Raw genomic sequence first — 19688 nt, forward strand, 5'->3', positions numbered from 1 at the left:
ATCTGTGTTTTTTGCCTTTAACTAGAGGTGCTTCCCCATGGTGCATCTATTTCTGATGTCAAAGGGAATACATTTTTACCAGTAAGTCACTTTTGTATCATAAAAGATTCAACTGGTAATAAACTCACCAAGCACAGCAGCAATGCAAAGTGCTCCTACCAACACTTGCTAGTTAAAGTTGAGTGTGCAGTACCCATCTTTTGTATGGTTTTTGCTCTTCTAAGATGCTGGTTGAGATTGAAAAGTGTTTAGAAAACCAGTTGCCTTTCTCTGTTTTCGCCATCAGATGTCCTTATTTAAGGTCTTCCCAAATTTGTCGCTCAGCTGCTGTATTAGTCGTGCCAGCTCATCTGTAGCTTGTGACTTTTCCTCCAAGAGCTCATAGCGGAGACTAGAAATATCTTGCTTAATCTCTTTAAGTTCTCCTGAAAGGAGGAAAATGTCTTTGTTAGCAACATTGACCCAAATAAGTAATCCCTATGGTTTTAAGAGCTGAGGGAGAATTAATTTTGGTGTGTTTGCTCATGAATGAGTATGGAGCTCCGGATTACATCCCTGCATTTAATATTTGTGCCTATAAGAAATAACCTGTATTTGCAGTAGTGGTACTGATAGCATTAGCAAATATGTATGATATGTGGAAAGTTAACTTTTTATTCTGAAGGCTATTATCTCTCCACATATTTATCTCTTGTCTATAGGGGGACTTACAAGAGAGTAACAGTTAAGAGGTGATAGGAGTTTCTCATCCATCTGCATACAAATCCTGTATGACATAATGACAACAAATCTTTGTGGCAGGTAGGGGCAGTACAGGCAGCAATTGCTTTGCTTTGACACCAAGATAAGGTTGGGTGTTTGCAATAACCTGGGTGCTGCAAAGCAAGGAGAGGTAGAGGGCAGAGCAGAACTCTGTAAAGATCCTGTGACATATGTATTCTGGCAAGGGAAATTAAGAACCCAGAATTTATGAGCATAAAGGGGACTCAGAGTCAGCACTGATGACACATGCATGAGCAGAGGATGTTATCTAAGCTGATGCCTCTTAGTGTTTGTATCAGTAGCAATAGCATTACGTGCTCTAATAGGTGTCAATTATAACAATCTACTTGCCTTCGTTAACTTCGTCATTCTCTCGGTCAACCTGAGCCTTCAGGACATACCGCTTAATCAGACGCTTCATTATTTTCTAAGAAGAGAACAGAAACACTTATCTTCATGTGAGCTTAGCCCTGCTGCCTTAATTCTAGACATTCTGAGCAAGTCAAACACCTCATTGCACTGTGCATAAAACCTGGCTTCAGAGAGTGCAAAGAGAGTTTATTTATTGACTTCCCATTTATTTGATACTTATGAACTTTGTACTACAACAGTTGATTGACAGCCGTTCCATAACGAGCCCACATACAAGGCACTTTCAGGTATTTCATGGAATGCTTATGAATGTAGAGCATGTCCCACAGACAGAAAGAAAACACAGATGATCCAATATCAAGTTAGGAAATGGGATCCAGAGCCTTTCCTTAGCATGTTGCTGTTTAATATAGCAATAAGAAATGCTTTACCAGAAGAAATAAGTGGTCAGTTAATGATGTTAGCAAACTCATGATGAGGGACTAAATATCTGACCCAAAGTTAACAGAAGGACTCTGTCTTGCAATTGGGGTTTTAAGAGAGAAAATAGATTTAGTGAAGGACAGAGAGAAAAGAGTTTGAACAGAAGGAGAGAATTTGGTTTAAGTGGGAAGAGTTTCTTAGGAAAACGGCAGATTTTAAGGGACATGCGCAGGATAAAAAACGGAGACACGTAGACTTATAAAATGGGGGATGATTGTTAATAAGGAACAGCAACTATGGAAATAGTAGAAGATGGCTATGGATAGGAGCTTGCAATGTGATATTGTTCCAAAAATGCGTGTTACATCTACCTAGAAGGGCAGTAACATTGGCAGTCTTGGGCTATGCACAGGGCTGCAGCTTAAGGCTGCATCAGTGCCAGTTCTTCACTATGGAAAAGACACTCATCAATGGAGAAAAAAAATCTCAGCTATAATAAACATAAAAAGGATTGCTCTATCAGAGACAGTGATTTGGGTGCATCCTCTGTAAGCAGAGGAGCTCAGTGAGCACCCAAGAATGCATACACAAATGCATTTCATTGACCAGGTGGTCACTGTTAGGGGAAAAGCCTTTTCCAGCATGGGCTCAGTTACTCACAGAACAATCACATGTCTCTGCTTTGAGCATCACTCAAAAACACTGCAAAGAGTGTGAAATACCAACTAAGAAATCAGAACACCTGCTCTTTTTTCTTAGTATCCAAATACGGATTATAACAGTGCAAAAGGCATGTGAACATCAAAGAAGGATCCAGTCATTTGTATAGGTCATGCAGTCATGGAATATGGGATGTCTAAAACTGTCCTTGTATCAAGGAGGCATCTGGCTAACCAGGTGAGTCATTAAGGCAACAGAGATGAGGCACAGCGCACGTACGGTGTGTTGAAGATGGCCAAGGTAGTAGAATCCAGAGGGAGGTAGGGTGGTCACCTGAGAAAACATAAATGAAGGAATGTTTGGGGAAAGCAGGGAAATCCTGGATCCAAAAGAAAATTATTTTCTTTTCAGAACAGACTACAGAGGAATCTTAGACTAAAACAAGGAATCAGCACACAGTGAATGCTCTTATTACCTGGAAAAATAGGATAACATCACATCTACCTACTCCAGTTCCCATACTACTTCTATTTCTGACGGATGCTACTCAAATGTACTATCATATATTAACCACTATGTGTGACTGAAGTCACAAGCTTAAGGCTGCTTAGTTTATCCAATATATGTTCTAGTCAGATTTATCTACAGAAACTAAAAAATGTGAGCACTTTGTACCAAGGATCTACTTAGTCATTTAGTAGATATTTCTGCCCAATACCTTTAGGAAAGTAATTAATTTTTGCCTTGATATTGACCTGGGGCTTTTATGCCTCGCTTCTCCCCAGTACTGCTTCTTTCAGTTAGAATATGTGAAATAGCCTCCAAGAATCCTGGTCACTCAGGGCAATGCTGACCCAAAGTTATAGACAACCTCTTGGGAATTAATGCCAGACTAGAAACAATTAAAATATGTCTGATTTCTATAAGGTTGCCCATTCTTCAGAAGTTAATGGAAATTCCTCAGATCTCAGAGAGCTTTTATGCTATGCAACATTCAACTATCCACTGTTGGGCTTAAAATAGTCTTCATAGGCTCTAGGAACAGGTCAGGCATTTTCAGATTATAACTGCACTGAATTAAATGTGGTTTTATGTATTAATTGGCACAACCTTCACCTTCAAGCTCTGCCTTTGCCATCAGGTATCTGGATACTTTAGCGCAGAGGGAAATAAGAAGAAAAGGACAGAGGAACCGCGGTTGGACTCATGAGATTTGGGGGCCAACTTCTGGTTCAGCCACAGGCTTTTTGGGTCTGATAAGTCTTGCTGAACCTCATTTCTTTGTCTTTAGTGTGAAGGCCATGATATCTTCCCACTTCATGTCCCTGGTCATAATCAGGTGCAAGTCAGCAGTGATCAGAGGGGACAACTACTCACTGGGGAATGAGCTCTTAAACCTGGTGAACTATTTTGTCTCTCCAAACGGCAAAGAAATCTACTTCTGACCCTTCAAAAGTACAAACTATTCCTTCTATTTTGTTTTCCAGACAAATCTTTTCCTTAGTTTCATAGGTGAAGGCATTGTTTACAATTTGGCAGACTGCAATGCTACAAATGGGAAAAACTCATTAGTTGAGCAGAGTATTTTAGCATTGCTTCATTTTACAGGCTCAGCTGAAGAGGGTTTGATAAAGGTATCATTTTGCCTGGACTAGCTCATTCCTAGACCATGGCTGCAGTGTGTGTTTTTGTTATCCTTCAGGAGCACTGCCTCTATGTAGTAAAAGTACACAGACTGCAGATACATCACTTGATAAATTCCACCAAAGACAACAGCTCAGCAAGAAGGTACTGCTTCAAAGGTTTTCCCAGTTGTAGAAGAAAGTTTGCTGGCCACATTACCAAACTGTTCTTCTTTATATTTAGCTAATCAAGACTATTACACTCTCCTTATATTATTTGGGCAATTTCTTCCTGCAGCAACTGAAACTAAGATCATTTGAAGACAAACCTAGTAGGAGCATTTTTAAAGCAAAATAATAGGTAGCTAATCCTTTTCTATCTAATTTTCACAGCGGCTTTTGGCTTGTTCAACCTTGGAAATAAGGGTCTAATTTACCACAAACATTAGGTGGTCCCACTTAGAAATAATAGCTACAGGAAGAGAATGAGCCCAGCAGAGGCTGACACATCTTCCCCTTACCTGTGGGTTTGAATAGAGGGGAAAACATCAGAAATGCTGAAATGCCATTTTGAGTGGGATGTAATCATCTCTTCCCTTTGCCTTTGATAATATTAAGCCAGCTAACTGTAGGTACCAAAGTGAATGTACCCCATTTCAAACTTAGATTCTTAGATACTCCTTTTATCCTAGCACAAACAACTTTTAAAACCAGTAGAAATCTGTTAGTGGTGTGCTGTACAGCCTTGGATCCCATTGTGCTGGCTGCTCTACCAACGCAAGACAAACCTCTCCTAGAACAGCCACTGCATGTTTTGTCCAATTTAGCTTTTACTTTCCTCAACTCTCCTTAATGTAATATAACTCTCTCCAGGCATATCACTTGATGTCTGGTTCCTTTTCACTTTATGTTCAAAAAATAAGGAACAAAAAATCCTGTGGAGCACATTTTGCTTCTTGTGTTACCCTATTATGTGTTTGCTCAAGCAATAATACATTTGCTGGCATGAACACTCCAGTTGAGACAGCCAGTTATGTTAGTCCCTGCGATGGTAGGGGTACCCTGTGCCACTGCTGCAGCCACAGGTATTTTTGAAGCATACCACATTGCAGGTTTAGCTTGGTAGGACAAGTCACTGCCAGAAGAAGCACATGCAAATGTTAGTGCAAAGGCTAGAGAGATGACTTTATGTCATGGCAAATGAAATGCTGTCAATGCAAGACTGAAGCTTAGATGATATTTCTTGTATTAAACACCATTGAGAGGAAATAATTAGCATGACAAATGCTAACACCATGTGTATTTCCATGGGTGACAGGCTGTATTTGTCTCTGAAGTGCCCCAACCCCAGCCCATGTCTGTGCTAAGGCACAACCTGGCACATCACAAGGTGGCATCAACGGGAAGAAGATGAACATGACCCTTGCAAGGAAGAGCTGTTCACTGACAGATTTATTCCCTTTCTCTTGCTTTCATGCTGTGATTACCTGATATCTTGTGGGCTTGTTATAAGCATTCTTTCCAGAAAAATAGTCTGTATTTTGAGAGCTGGAGTGAAAACGAACTTTCTGAAATTATAAAACATCATGATAGAATTAAATCAATGAGAGCTTCTCATACCCAGACAGTCCCAAACTAAACAGAGCTTTACAAGAACAGTAGGAAATGGTTCAATTAACAAGTAGAATAAAAGCTGGCACATTCAGGCCTAAAAAGGAAACTTCTGAAAGGCAGAAAATGGTCAAAACACAAAGTACTAGAAGGAAAAAAAGGATTCTGAATTATCTAGACAAAAATGGTATTCTCACATGAGTTTTAGACAAGAAGGTGTTGAGAGGCACAAAATACATTAACCTTAAATAGATTGATGCCATCAACTGGAATACTTATGTTTAGAGAGAACAAGCCAATGTGGTCCAGATACAAATCCTGAAGCAGAACTGATTTTCACTGGTCTTTTTAAAACCACAACACTATTTGCTACCTTTTTAGCTCAACAGGAAACAGACGCTTTCTTTTAAATAGACCAGGAGTGTTTTTACCAGAGGAGCTGGTAGTTTTGTGCTCTAGAAGCTTCTGGAGCTGCACACGACATTTGTCAGACAATTTAGTGACTGTTATCCACCTCAAAGCTTTTTTGGTCCAAATGATGACAAAACCTCTCACTTATTTAAAGGAATTAATTCCTATCATAGACCCAGAGGCACCAAGAAATATCATAGACTTCTGCACCTATATGCAAGTGTATGTACAAGGAAAGCCCTCATTAAGGGTTTTTCTTCCCTGACTGAACCAGAAATCCTGAGAAACAGGTGATTTTATAAAGATTATTATTTTTTGGACTAAAACTCTGCAGCAATTATGTATTTTATTATTATCACTTATTTCTTCCTCATCAGGTATGCTTGATCTTACAGAGACTGTTTTGAAGATGCTCTGTGAAGAAAATCAACAGGCAAGAAAGAAATTACTGATACTCTTCATTGTTTATGCTAAAGCCATGGAAACTATGAATTTTGCATTAATTCCATGCAAAAGGGCGAGCCAGACACTTCGGCTCATACGGCTGGGGGAAGGAGGGGCTTAGAGAAAAATGAATGACTTTGGTTAAAAAAATATTATCTATTAAAATCCTTATTTGAGATAATTAAAAGGCAAACATTGCTTTTATTTCAACCCACTGTTCCTAATGGGTCTTTCAGTAATAAATAGTAGTGTTATGAATTTATAGATTAAATTTCCCCCAAGTGCTTGCCTATCTGGCAGTGCTCGTCGTGTTGTGCAGCTCAATTGTTTGAGAACATGGAGCAGACCCCATGGACTTCTCCCTTCAGTTTAGGCTCTGGCAGAGACTGAATGAACATCAGACCTGAACAGTTCTTTTAAATTCATGGAGCATGATCTCCTCCAAGGCCATGGGCTTTGTCTGGAACTGGATGACTCACCATGAGCTCTGTTACTCCTTCAAAGAGCCAAGGGACCCAGACAAATCCCAAAAGCAGGCTGCACCTTGCAAAGGCAAACTCTGCAGAGCCTCCTCCAACCTTTCTTTCCTTCTCCTTGGTCTCTCTTATGGCAAGGTTAACACTAAGGGTAGGCTGCCAGATGGGTCCCAATGTGATCCATTTTTCCCTCCCCTGTGCAGGGCCACACAGCTGGGCTATTAAAGCCTGGAAAGATGGTCTGACAGCAGGGTGAGGGAATAGCGACATGTCCTAGAGCCTACCAAGGAGCCACATTGATCTCTCATGTACACTAAATATAAGAAATAAGAAGCAACACATTTTAAAGGGCTTTTCCCCCAGGAATGGGTTGCCAGCATTGTTCTCTTGTTTCAAACTCAGCTTGAGCTAACAAAATTAAATAAAGGCCAGAACATTTTTATGCAAAGCTGCGTCCTCACACCTTTGAATCCACTGAATTTAATGAGAGCAGCCCAGCAGCTGTGGCTGAGTTCCTGGGAATGCTTTGGGTATTTACATCCCCAGTGTAAAGCAAGTGGACTTGCCCTGTGCGTAGGATAATGTTTGTTGTAAATGTATGTGCTAGGAACACTTCATCCCAATGATGCTCTGCACAGTGTTGCAGATACTAATTTCCATGAGCAATATCATCTTCTCTAGTTTCTCTGGCATTTCCCCAAGGAAAAAGGGTCTGGATGCTAAGCATACTCCTGCGTATCTATCTTGCTTTGTCATGCTGGCCCTCACTTGGGCTGAGGAAAGCTTGCTGCCATGTAGCCAGGATTCCCAAAGAAAACTTCTATTTTAACGACCAAAAGGGAGGTGGCTGAGGCAGAATCTACCCATTAGTGGCTACACATCACTAGGCAGATGGAAGTAGAGAGGCTGTTAATTATAGCTTTAGACATTTAGAAGGTGTTATTAAGCCCTGCTTAGAAAAGCATTCCCAAACCTGGAATGGAGTAAATGTAATGACAGCAAAATTAATTTGGAACTCACTTTAAAGGAAGGTGGCACAAAGGCCTGCTGGGTAGATGGGGAGTCAGACAAGTTGCGAGCCTCTTTGTGCCTCTGCTTCTACCCTTCAGTTTTGACCTTGCTTATTTGGCTTTGGGAAACTTCCTTATAAAAGTGCCTGCTTTTATAGAAGTTGCTTTTTCCCTGGTGTTCAGGCAGTGCCCAGTATAACGAGGCCATAAATCTGGGAGAACTCTCCAGCTGCAGTATGATATATATACCATATATAAAACACAGTGATGAGGATGAGTAAGAGGCTGTGCTGTTCCTGATCACTGCTACTCCATGCAACCCGTTCCAGAAGGTCCCTGGTACGAATCCTTTATACACAGAAGCTGAAAAGTGAAGGTGTAACATACCCGTTGTTTGGAATTCAGCATTCCCATCTCCAGGTCATTTTCACAGTTTTTGGCCTTAGATTTGCAGAGTTTTATGAGGCACATTTTTATTCTCAGTATGAGATAATAAAATGATTTAGGGCTTGGCACTAGATTAAAAGGAGCAGGTAAAGTCCTTCCTTCATCAAAGTAGGATAGCCAGAGCTTGGCACGTGCAAACTTCCACTCCACATCTGCATCCTCCTTGGGAAGGGAAAAGGGAAGAAAATCCCAAACACCCAAATGCATAATTAGTAAACAGGGAGAGATTTAGGTATGACAACAACAAACATACAGGTAGGATTTAACTACAATCAGATTCTGTTTGACAGACCAAGACCCATGCACAAAATGTGTTTCTGCGGGCTTCTCTGTGGTAATCTCAAAACAAGGAAAATTTGAAAAAAGCAATGGCTAAACAAAAGCATAAATCCTCCCAATTAAATAGGCTGTTTCCTGTTACCTTGGGTAAGAAAAAATGGACTCAAGTTGCACCAGGAAAACCCCTTCACTAAAAGGTTTGGCAAGCATTGGAACAGGCTGTCCAGGGAAGCGGTAGATCCACCATGCCTGGAGGTATTTAAATGACATGTAGCTGGGGCACTTTGGGACACGGGTTAGTGGTGGGCTTGATAGTGCTGGGTTAATAATTGAACTTGATGATTTTAAAGGTCTTTTACAACCTGTGATTCTTTGACTCTATCTTTGATCTCCCTGCTGCTGAGGACTGGAATGAATTAGTATGAGATTTACCAGTTTTCCCCAGTCCTCAGGTAGGAAGACCTGGGCCAAATAGCTCACCCTTTAAGAAAGTTTAGAAAGTTTCCACACAATCAATAAGAATGATAAAGCATTTTTCCAGGAAAATGGTCATCCAGAGTTTAGACTGGCAAGATAATATAGGCCATCTATTCAGTATCTTTAGAGATTTTTCTTCAGAAACATACTACAATAAACTAGGAAAATGCAGTAAGAGGCTATGACCCCTTCAGATGTGAATCTTGTTTCGGTAGAAGAGGGCTCAGGAAGATGCTGTATCTTAAATGATTAGAAACCTTTGGGGAGATTACTTTGCTTTCTGCATGCAGGAAATGCTTCTGGGGCAGAGAACACATCTAAGGTCTCTCTGACATTTAGTCTTAGTTACAGCACACAGAAGATAGATAGAATTAATTTACACTACAGTACATGGGTGAATCAGTCAAAATATTTCCAGCTCTGGGCTTTTGTAGTGTCAAGTTCTAAGGGAGATTAGAACAAATCATTAAGACAAACCCTGCTGCAGAAGTGTGGCATTTAACAAAGCAGAAGAGGTGACTCAGCATTAACATTATTCAAATAATGTATTTTTTATGCCTTTCTTCACATTAGCAGAGAGTTGTTTAAGACCAAAGCATTTAGCAAATCCAGTCTGCTAATAGTTATACTACTGAGCAAGGCTGGGTAAACCCTGCAAACACCTTTCTGCAGAAACCTATTCCTGTTCCTTGAGGGCTGTGTTCATACCCTTTAAAAACTGCTTTTTTTGCGAATGTCCATGCAGTTATGCTGCATGCTTGATATTTGGAAAATTGGGACTTTTAAATATGCACATATGAGCTTTAGACCTATAAGGGCCTGAGTGTTTAAGCAGTGAACAGGGTGGAAAGACAGAAGTATCACTCTATCAGAAGCGAACAATGCAGCTAAGGTAACACGTGGATAAATTAGCATAACCAGCACAGGGAGTGAAAAATATCACAAAGCACTTTCATTAAATACATGTAACGGAAATTGGATTTACTCACAGAAGGTCATTAAAAAAAGGAAGTTGAAATTGTTCTAAAAATGATTTATTGTTACTTATTAATCCAGTTTTAATATGGGGACAGACACAGACTTAAATTTGCACACTGTAAGCACTCTAACCTTGGAATACGCTACAGCTTCCTTGCTTTTTAACAGTTCCATTATCAGTGGTAATTAAGTACATTGAGTCTGTAATCTGATTTCTTATCTTACCTCAATTTCCTGATAGGAGTTGTTGATCATGGCTATTAGCATGTTAAGCAGCACCACCACCATAGTCACGTTATATACTCCATAGAGTACATATCCAATATTCTCAATGAATTTGTGATCATACTTCAGCACCACAGATATCACTTCAGATAAGCCAAATATTGACCAGAATAAGGTTTTAAAACTTTCTTCTACCCTAAAAGTAAAGGAAATAATCACTTTAGAGAGTTGGCCCCAGGTAAGCCTGGCAAAATGCTAATAATAAAAGTAGCAATCAGCAATATAAATATGATGCCTTGGCACAGGCATGTAAGCCATTATCCATCACCCAGGGATATTCCAAATATTCCCTGATTTGATAAGGAAATAGGATTTCCGATTAATACTAGAAAACTACAGTGTCCCCATTTTGCTCCATCTGTTCTCTCAGGGGCATGATTTGCCACTTGGATTTTGTGACCTCATTAAGGATGATTTCTCCATGGGCAACTTAGAGTTAGAAACTTTTAGTGAAGCTTTTTACTTCCACTCACTCACCTTTTTCTCATTCAGAGAACACAGGCAGAGATTATCAGGGAAAGGAAAGCAGGAACCTAGTTTGATCTTCCACCTTATATGTGGTTTCCAGGGCAGAAGGGAAGCGTTACATTTTACACAGAAGAAATGAATTAAATGTTCTGATCTAATATGAAGAACACAGGGTGTAAATATGGCCAGACCATAGTCAATTTTCTTTCCACCCTGCTTTGAGACTTGTTTACTCAGATGCCCAAGCATCTGTAGCAAAACTCTGCAATTAAGGAGTGGTAGGAGATGTTGCAGAGAAGCATTTTGACTTCATTATTACGCTGGCTTGAAATTAGAAAGGAACAAGAGGAAAATAAGGTTGAAAGACAGGGAGGTAAAAAAGGGGAATAAGCCAAGGCCAAGGAGAATCGGGGCTGGAAAGGATGCAGCTGGACTGACAGGTCAAAAGAGCCTGATTCAGAGGAGCCAAAGCTGCAACAGGCAGAGAGGAGCAACCACAGCTGAAAAGGAAGAAAGGAGAAGTGATGCTGATACCTTTTTAATTTACAAGCCATTTTGCTTTCCCTGAACAATGCTGAGCATGTTAAGAGTTAATTCCCTGCCAGGTCTTAAACGCCCCTTAGAAAACAATGCCATTGACAAATTGTTCTGATGAACCATTTTGCATCAGAGTGGCAGCCTAATCCTGTTAAATCTGTTTATAAAAACAGATTATAGACACAAACTGTGGCATATCCTAAGGGAACAATAAGCTTTACATCATCTGCAGTATCAATTACACCATGTATAAAAGCAAGAGAAATTAATTTCAACCCTTTGAAAGGCTGATACACAGCACTGGGCAGTTCCTTTCTGCCCAGGCAAACTGGTGTCTCCTGCCATATGGTATTCTGTATTCTATTTATAAGTAGTAGTATGGCTGCAATAAAAATTAAGGTATCATTCTCAGGTAGTAGAACTGCATTAACTTGTGGGGAGTAACCTTGGGGGGTGTTTCAAATAGATGCTGCACAACTTCATTTAAAACGTGGCTTTGTCTTTAGGCAAAGATAACATCCTCTCCCCGCCATGCTGTTTTGCACCAGGCTGGGACACCATGCAAAGATAACACTTGTGGGATGAGCTATGGCTGTGCTGCAAACAAGTGCCATCACTTTTCCACTTTCTGGACATTTACTCTTCTGTAACACTCTGCTCATGTCTCCTGCCCTCATCTGCAGCAAAAAGTAGCTGGCATTAACGTGCCAGATACCCTTGTTTTATGGTAGCAGTCTGGCCAGTGCTTATTCTGTGCATTCCATTTAAGGAACACATATAACACCAGAAATTGGTGACTTATGAAAACCACCACCTAAGTCACTTACCAAAGCAATAAAAGCCATAACCGCCAGCCTTGATCCGAGCTGCACCCTGCTATTAACCTTCCCTTTTTAATTTGGAAAGGTTCCCTTTGCTTTCTTCCCTGCAGGCAGATTTTAATACAACTTGTCAACTCTGCTCCTTTTTGGCAGCTTAAGCATTAACCTTTGTACTGGAGTGATGCCAGGTTCTCCTTGAAAAGTTAATTAAGGACTGTGAGTGGCCCTGTCTGCCCTGAGCACTGCAGAAGAAGCAGGCAAGGGCCAGGGTGCCAGGTTCCATGCACATGTCCATAATCCCTGTTTCAGTGTCAGTAAGGGTAAAGGGCTGGTGCTGATGGGGATGGGACTGGGAAGGTGGTGTGAAAGACGGACCTGATCTGTAGCACCCTAAAAGGGTGCTTAGCAATGCCCCTGTGCAGATGCAGTCCTCCTCTTACAGAAGAAACATTTCTAAGGAGAACTACTAATACATCTCTACCTTCCAAAAAGGCTGGATGGTTCTTTCCTTCTCCCTTTTAGATTACTTGCATGAGATTTGGCACAGGTCACAGGGAACATCAGTTGGGGTTATTTTTTGAGAACATGTCACTAAAACACGAGACAAGGATGTCTGAAGCCAAGTTCCCAAAGACTCCCAAGATGCTGATGTGCCTCATCATTGCCAGCTAAGCAATATACCCCTTCCCTGCAAGGTCATTGGGTGTTTTAGCCTTCTCAAAGGCAGACAAATGAAGTGGCAAGGCTCCTTATAGAGATGGGTACACTGCAATCTCTGTGTGCTGTGCTAGAGCTAACTGTTGCAGTGGGAAGAGAGAAGAAAGTCTTTTTTGTTTCAATACACACAGTCCTGTAAAAGTTAAACAAGGATATTGCATCAAGGCAGAAACCAGACCATAAGCAACCGTCTTGTTGCAGATTTGCCTTGCTTTTCTAAACAGCAGCATGCTGTTCATCAAAACAGATCACAGCAAGGCTATGATTTCATGTCAATCTTGTGTCCCTGCTAAGAAAGCTTCAGGCATCCTTTCAGACTTACTTCCTTAAACTGATTGGTTGAGATTTAACACTGCCAGGAAAGCAATGCAGTCATTATAATCTACAAAAATATTGCATTTTGATAAAGGGAAATGAGAAGAAAAAAGCCTTCAAGCCTTGAAGTAACACTGGCACTGAGCAATGAGTCACATTTCCCTTTGGGGAAAGGGAGACAGAGAACCTCCTGTTGTAGCCTTCAGCCTGATTTGTGATGCAGAAAGCAAGACGAACACAATCAGCCTTGCCTTCATTCTGATTTTGTTTGCATAGCATGTTCTTAATTACAGGCTGTTTCAAGAGCTGTGTTCTGTACACAGCGTGCAATAAACAGATAAACATAGCTGGGGTTGGGTGCAACTGTCGTGGAAACTGGTTGGCTTTTCAGCATTGCTGAACTTCCAAACAGTTTGAAAGTATACCCTGGTTAGTAAAATAATCTCTGTATTTAACTGGGTGATGTTAAGTCCACTGCATCTTTAGTTCTTTTGCAGCCAGAACATTAAAATAGAAGAAATGACAAAACCTTTGCATAATAGCTGGGTTCAGAGGCCACTGGGGTGACACATGCTTGCTCTGTAGATGGCAACACAAGCAAAACAGAGCACATGATCTCAAAAGTGTAATAGCAAGGAAAGATGAAAGCTAAGTTCACCGAACTTTCACTCTCACTATTAGATCTCAGCAGGAAACTCCCTCTGAGTGTTATCTGGACAAAAATACAGTCTTTTCTGCCTGCATCCTGTCCTGGGAAGCTGTGGTTCTCTTAAATGTGTAATTTAAAGTTATTTCAGTGAGTAGCTGTTTGCCTAAGGTTTCTCCTTGAGGCTGCTCAGTGAGCTGTCAATTCAATGTCCTTTGAAATTGGCCACAGTCAATCAGCACATAGATTCAGTGTGTCTTTTTCGCTCATGACTAGCCAAGTGACCTAAGAGAACTGGGCCCAATAGGTGAACAGCCACATTTCTGAATATAAAACCTGCTTTTTGTCAGCTTTCACCTATCTTCATTAGAATTCACAAACATGCCACCAGGAAAGGCATTCAGCGACACCTCTGAAGTCACAGCAGGGTTATGAGGATACCAAAGTAAGCATGATCCTTTTGTCCCACTGAATTTTCAATGAACGAACATTTGAGTTCCCTATTCAGCTCTCATACTGAAATCTTTTCTTTCCATAAACAAGTTAATGACAGAAGGAGCCCAGCACCTTCAGCAAGGCCCATAGGCAGCTCATGAAAAATAGAGAAGGAAACATCGCTAGAGCTGGTAGCTGCCCATCTGCCACTATAACCTTGTAATTAGCTTATTAAAAGTGTTTGAGACTGTACCTCAGGGTTTCTAGGTTGTTGAATGAAGCATCTGAGAAGGATTTTTGGGATGAATGTTAATCTATTCTCTTTGTTTCGCATGATGAAAGGGTTCATTTTCACTGATCATCGTTTGACGCTCTCATATGTTTAAATAATCAGAAGAAAGTAAGTCTATCTGAAGCCTCTTCCAAATTCTTAAAAGGGAAATTTATGCTCATAACAACTTGAACTCCCTCCAGAATAAGAAGTCACCAGGTTGAAGTGAGGGAGAAAAAGCACTGCCTTTGACAAGACTCTCCCCGATCTAAATGTCGCTTGGCCATTTAAGCAATTTTTACTCCAGTGAACAATCATGCTTTTAGTCAATGTTTGCTCATTATTTCCATCAAAAATAGGACCTATTGGAAGATCCATTTAGGTAATGAGTGCTGATGAGAGAGCTATTGCACTGCATTGCATCAGAGACTGGAACTAGTCAGTGACTGTTCTCTAGTAATGTGCCTGGGGATACCATAACCGAGGGTTACTGTGCCACCAGGCAGTCAATGATGGTATCAGCTCAACTTATTAAGTCTTGTGCTTCAAGGGCATCTCCCTCTCCTCAAATAAGAAGCAAGTTACATCCCCCACATCCAATTTTCTTCTACATTACTACCGAGCACAGATAAATGTAATTGCATCTGGCCTCATAAATCCTTCCATTAAAATGTATCTTGAGGTTACAGGAGAGGTCTAGAGGGCATATTTGGCTCAATTGGAGAAAGTAGACACCATGTTACAGGATACATGCTGCACAGGAGGGTGGTGTGATAAAACTGGCTGCAGTGCATTTGGAAGGAAACAGCCACTTGCAGGGTAGAAACAATGCTGAAAAGGTCAATTCTCCTAGAGGGGCTATGAACTAAACCCCAGCTCACTGTATGGCATATTAGAGAAGGTGAAGGGAAAACATTATGCTGAAATTTCCTCTTCCCTCACAGATGGGTGTGTGGGAAGGCAAGTCCCCACTATGTCCCCAAGGCTTTCACATGGCTTTGGATGAAAAGTTCCTACTCAGGATTTAAAAAACACGTCCTAGACACCTTGATTCTGTTTGCTTTTTAGAGCATCATAACTAGCAGCTGGCTCTGCAGATGTGTACATAATAACTGCAGCTAATAACCTGCAGCTGCCCTCAGGTGGTATCCTAAAACCAACCTCAGACATGCAAATTTCTCCCTTATTTTACATAAACTTAAGTCTAACCTCTTCCTCATTTCTCTTGACTCATTAGATTGAACATCTCACACAACATTTTCCTAATCTGCTATTTTGATTTCTAGAAATAACCATTTCTGAACTACATATCTCCCTGTGGCATAAGGTTCCCAGGTGAAATCTGGATGTGATTTCCCCACGCAGCTGTATTAGCAACTGTCTGAGCAGACCCTGCAGCAGCAATGGACCAGAGTAGATCGAACCCTGCAAAACCCAGCTGCTTTTCCACACGTACTCACGTTGTAAATGCCGGGTTGTATTTTGCACCAAGGTAGTAGGAGTAGAGATTGAACATTCCAATCATAAAAGCCAGGAACACCATGATGAAGATGACCATGAACTTGAAGATATCCTTCACAGTCCTTCCCAAAGAGATCTGCAGGGGGCCGAAGCTTTCGTTGGCTGGAAGAATGTAAGCAATGCGGGAGAAGCTGAGTACCACAGCTATTGCATACAGTCCTTCTGAAATGATCTGAGGATCCGAGGGAAGCCACTTGTTCCTGGCTAAAACAATACATGTACACTACGTATTAGTAACACAAAGTGTTAGGTGGAAGCTGCTGTGATAAATGAGCCCTCTGTGAAGACTGAACCTTGCGTTTGGCCAGGAGTTAAAGGAAAAATAAAGAGTTTTGAAACAAGTCACTAAACTCAACAAATCATTGGTCACTAAAGTCCTCAACATGCTGTACAAATATAGGTGAGAAGAATTAGTTGTGGTTTTTACATGCAAAAATCAGAAATGAGCAAGTCACCGGGATTTACCAAAGTCACACAACAAATAAACAGCTTGGCTTAAACAGAGTTGATATTTCCTGTTTTCTGCTTGTACATCAGTGCCTTTTCCATCTGATGCTCTTGGGATGGAGAACCAAAACCACCACAGTGGAATTTAGCTATAGATTTGGATATATGGCACTGTGTCAATATTTGGAAAGGAAGCATTAGGGAGACTGAGATCTCTATCCCTACCACTAGAAAAGAAAGTTCATATTCTTTCAGATAGAGCAGGTATAACTATCAAGTGTATCATTTTCACGTTATATTTCAGTTAAAACCAATCTTTGCAGTCTAGTCACTCTAATATTTCTACATCAAAAAGCTTCTTGTTGATAGCAGATATGCATCATTTATTTTATCCACTGAAAATTGGAACATTTATATTAATATAGCTTGTAAGTTTCCTTGCATTAACTGAGCTTCTTGATGAAAAGATTGTAACTCAGAGCTAAAACATGCGACACAGCAGTAAATTTAGGCATTATTTGCGGTAATGTGAACCAAAGGAAAAGCAGCTCATGGAGGCATTCACAGGATCTGGTAGTGGCATTCTGTTCTGGACCCTTTGCACCTTCGTGTCATGAACTTACTTTAAATGGGTCAGCAGCAAACCACAGAGAGGAAAACCCCATCATCATCTCAGTGGCCTCCTGCTTGGCTTGGCTTGGCAGGGAGAGGGAAGCTTACCTTCAGAAGGGACACATCAGGCAGGAAGCTGAGCCCGTGGCTGTGCACACTGGTGGGAATCCCCATGGATTTTGCTCAGGATTACATCTGATGCTTGCAGAGCCATGCAATGAATCCAGTCCCCACACTGAGGTGCAAAGCTCTATCCATTTATGAATATCAAAGAGAGCCCATTTCAGCCATCAAGAATAATATTTAAAGGCTATGTTGCTGCTTGCATTTCCAAATGCTAGCAGATGATATAGAGTCTCCAAAAATAAAGTTTTTCTCTTGGAGGAGCAGCACTTTAGGGGTGTAATTGGAATTAGTATTCCCATTATACAGGTGTTGGATGTGACAGAGGTGCAGAGTGCGCCAACAGTTAGAAATGCAGCTCCAGATCCTACCTATATTCACACATCTCCCTCCTCTCACATTTGAAAATCCAGGCAGGTTCATTAATCTGTAATATAAATTATATTCAACTCACTCTCAGTTCCTGATTATTTGTTGCTCAAGCTATTATATCAGGATGTGATTGAACTGAATGTAGCCTTAACATAAGATCAGAGACTGAACGAGGCTCAGGTCTCAGTTCCTTTCTGAGTCTTTAGGAAGATGGCTGGAATGGGTAGATCTAAGCAGAAAAATTTGGTTTAATCAGAAAAAAAAGCCACATAAATATCACAAAAAAGAAAGCTGCTTTCAGCACTGCCACACATTAGCCTTAGAGAACACTTCCACACATTAGCCTTAGAGAACTGGAAGCATTAGATAGCGAAAAGCATCTTACCATAAGTAAAATAAGCAACTTCAGGGGGAAGGGTGACATTATTGAGGTCATCATCTTGAACGTACTGATCTACGTACTGTTGTGCTTCAGTTGCTTTGAGAAAAGCCATGAACCTGGCAGTGAATGATGCCACAAAGATGGAGAGCATCCCAAAGTCCAGCAGGTTCCAGAGATGCACCACGTATTCACGTGGACCCTCTTCCCAGATCTCCTTGCACTCTGACCATATCATACCTGCAGAAAGGACAGACCACATTTAATGGGCACACAGAAGGTGCTTTTTTGTATTCAGGCAGACCTGCCTAACAGTAGCTTCTAAGACAGAGCAAATGACTCTTCAATTGAACCAAATTTCTTGAGAATGGTCTGCAAAGACTTTTAAAAATCATCAAAACTTTAAGCTTATATTTCCTTTTGTGCATTATGAGGTAGAAACATCAAGATTTCACTATATGAGTCAATAGTAAAGTAGATTTCTGGCGATGTCAGAAAAAGCACAGCTCAGAAATCGTGAGGACAACAGAAAATCCTACTGCTAATCTACCCAGAAAAAACAGTAATGAATTTCCATACGTTCAAGACTGAACTACAACTTTGAAAACACTGGAATTAGGATCTTTCTGAGAAGAGGCCCACAGATAAACCTAAGCACCAAACCCAGATAATTCAAGCATTTGACATCCATATTCTACTGGGAGTGCTGGAGAGGACAAGTGAATTCAGCAGGCAAACTGGAGCCAAGAGCTCAGGTCAAATTCACCAACTTGCCCACCTTTCAGTCACAGCAGGGCTTCAGAGCCAGAATCTTGCTTCTGAATAGCTAAAATAGCAGAATATTTAACCCACTGATAAATATTTCCTGCACTCTATTAAATCCTGTTTCCATAGCAGCAGTAAAATTCACATTTAACCAAGCAGGAGCAGTGCCTGCCAATTTCCGTGTAGCCTCCTGCAACCCTGTCCTTTCTGTGAACTCTTCTTCATCCTCTTTGCTGGAAGCTCTCGTGGTGTGGCATGTAATTGCATTTGCTTGGCTACTTCAGAGACTCCTGGAAGCACATGATGTCCCAAGAGATGCAGTTGAAGACTGAGTTATAGGCAAGGAAACAAGTCAGAGTGAATATAGCCGGAGGATGGAGGAATGAAGAGCTCCTGCTGTCAGTCCTTGCATGGGGAAGGATTTGAGAGAAAAAGAAAGCTAAACTAACTACTATTAAAGCTAAGCTAACTACCATTAAAGCTAAGCTAACTACCATTGTCCAAGGAACAGCAGGTGCCCTCCATGGACTTGGAATCTCCAAGCAGGTCCCTGGACATGTACCTTGCTATAGGTTCTGCTCCATATAGATCTGTTTTGGGAGAGAGCCAGAGGTCTCCTGGGTGTTGAGCAGAGCCAGAGGGAGGGCAGGAGAGGAGCCTTCCAGCCTTCTCCTTGAGTCCTCAAGTGCCTGACAGACTGAAAGCAGGAACTTCATCCCAAGCTGTCATTCACCATGAGTAAGATTTAATAATAAATAGCTTAAGGGACAAGGTGGAAGAATTGGTTTCTCAGGAAGTGTCCTGGAGCCAGGATAAAATATTAAAGAAACATTTCTAGCTTAAAATATTAAAGAAACATTTATAGCTTAAAAAAGTATTCCAGAAGTGATACGTAGGAGCCATTCGTCCTATGCATTATGCAAGCGTGTTGTACAAAGGTACTAAAGCCCACATGGGTAGTAACATTGCCCACCAAAGCACTTGTTCACTGGTGCCCAAAAT

General features: G+C 41.0%; 1 protein-coding gene across 1 annotated transcript in view; it reads right to left on the bottom strand.

The window, feature by feature from the left end:
- Positions 1–282: 282 nt before the first annotated feature.
- The window catches only part of TRPC7 (transient receptor potential cation channel subfamily C member 7), a 66273-nt gene continuing 46867 nt past the window's right edge, over positions 283–19688 (bottom strand). The window contains exons 5-11 of the mRNA XM_005147245.4: positions 17928–18161; positions 15928–16192; positions 10198–10393; positions 8179–8400; positions 5327–5407; positions 1114–1189; positions 283–425 (exon numbers count right to left, since the gene is read on the bottom strand). Of these exons, the coding sequence (XP_005147302.1) occupies positions 283–425; positions 1114–1189; positions 5327–5407; positions 8179–8400; positions 10198–10393; positions 15928–16192; positions 17928–18161 (1217 nt within the window). The remainder of the gene's footprint in view (positions 426–1113; positions 1190–5326; positions 5408–8178; positions 8401–10197; positions 10394–15927; positions 16193–17927; positions 18162–19688) is intronic.

The sequence above is a fragment of the Melopsittacus undulatus genome, chromosome 10 (assembly GCF_012275295.1).
Source record: "Melopsittacus undulatus isolate bMelUnd1 chromosome 10, bMelUnd1.mat.Z, whole genome shotgun sequence".
NCBI classification, from domain to species: Eukaryota; Metazoa; Chordata; class Aves; order Psittaciformes; family Psittaculidae; genus Melopsittacus; species Melopsittacus undulatus.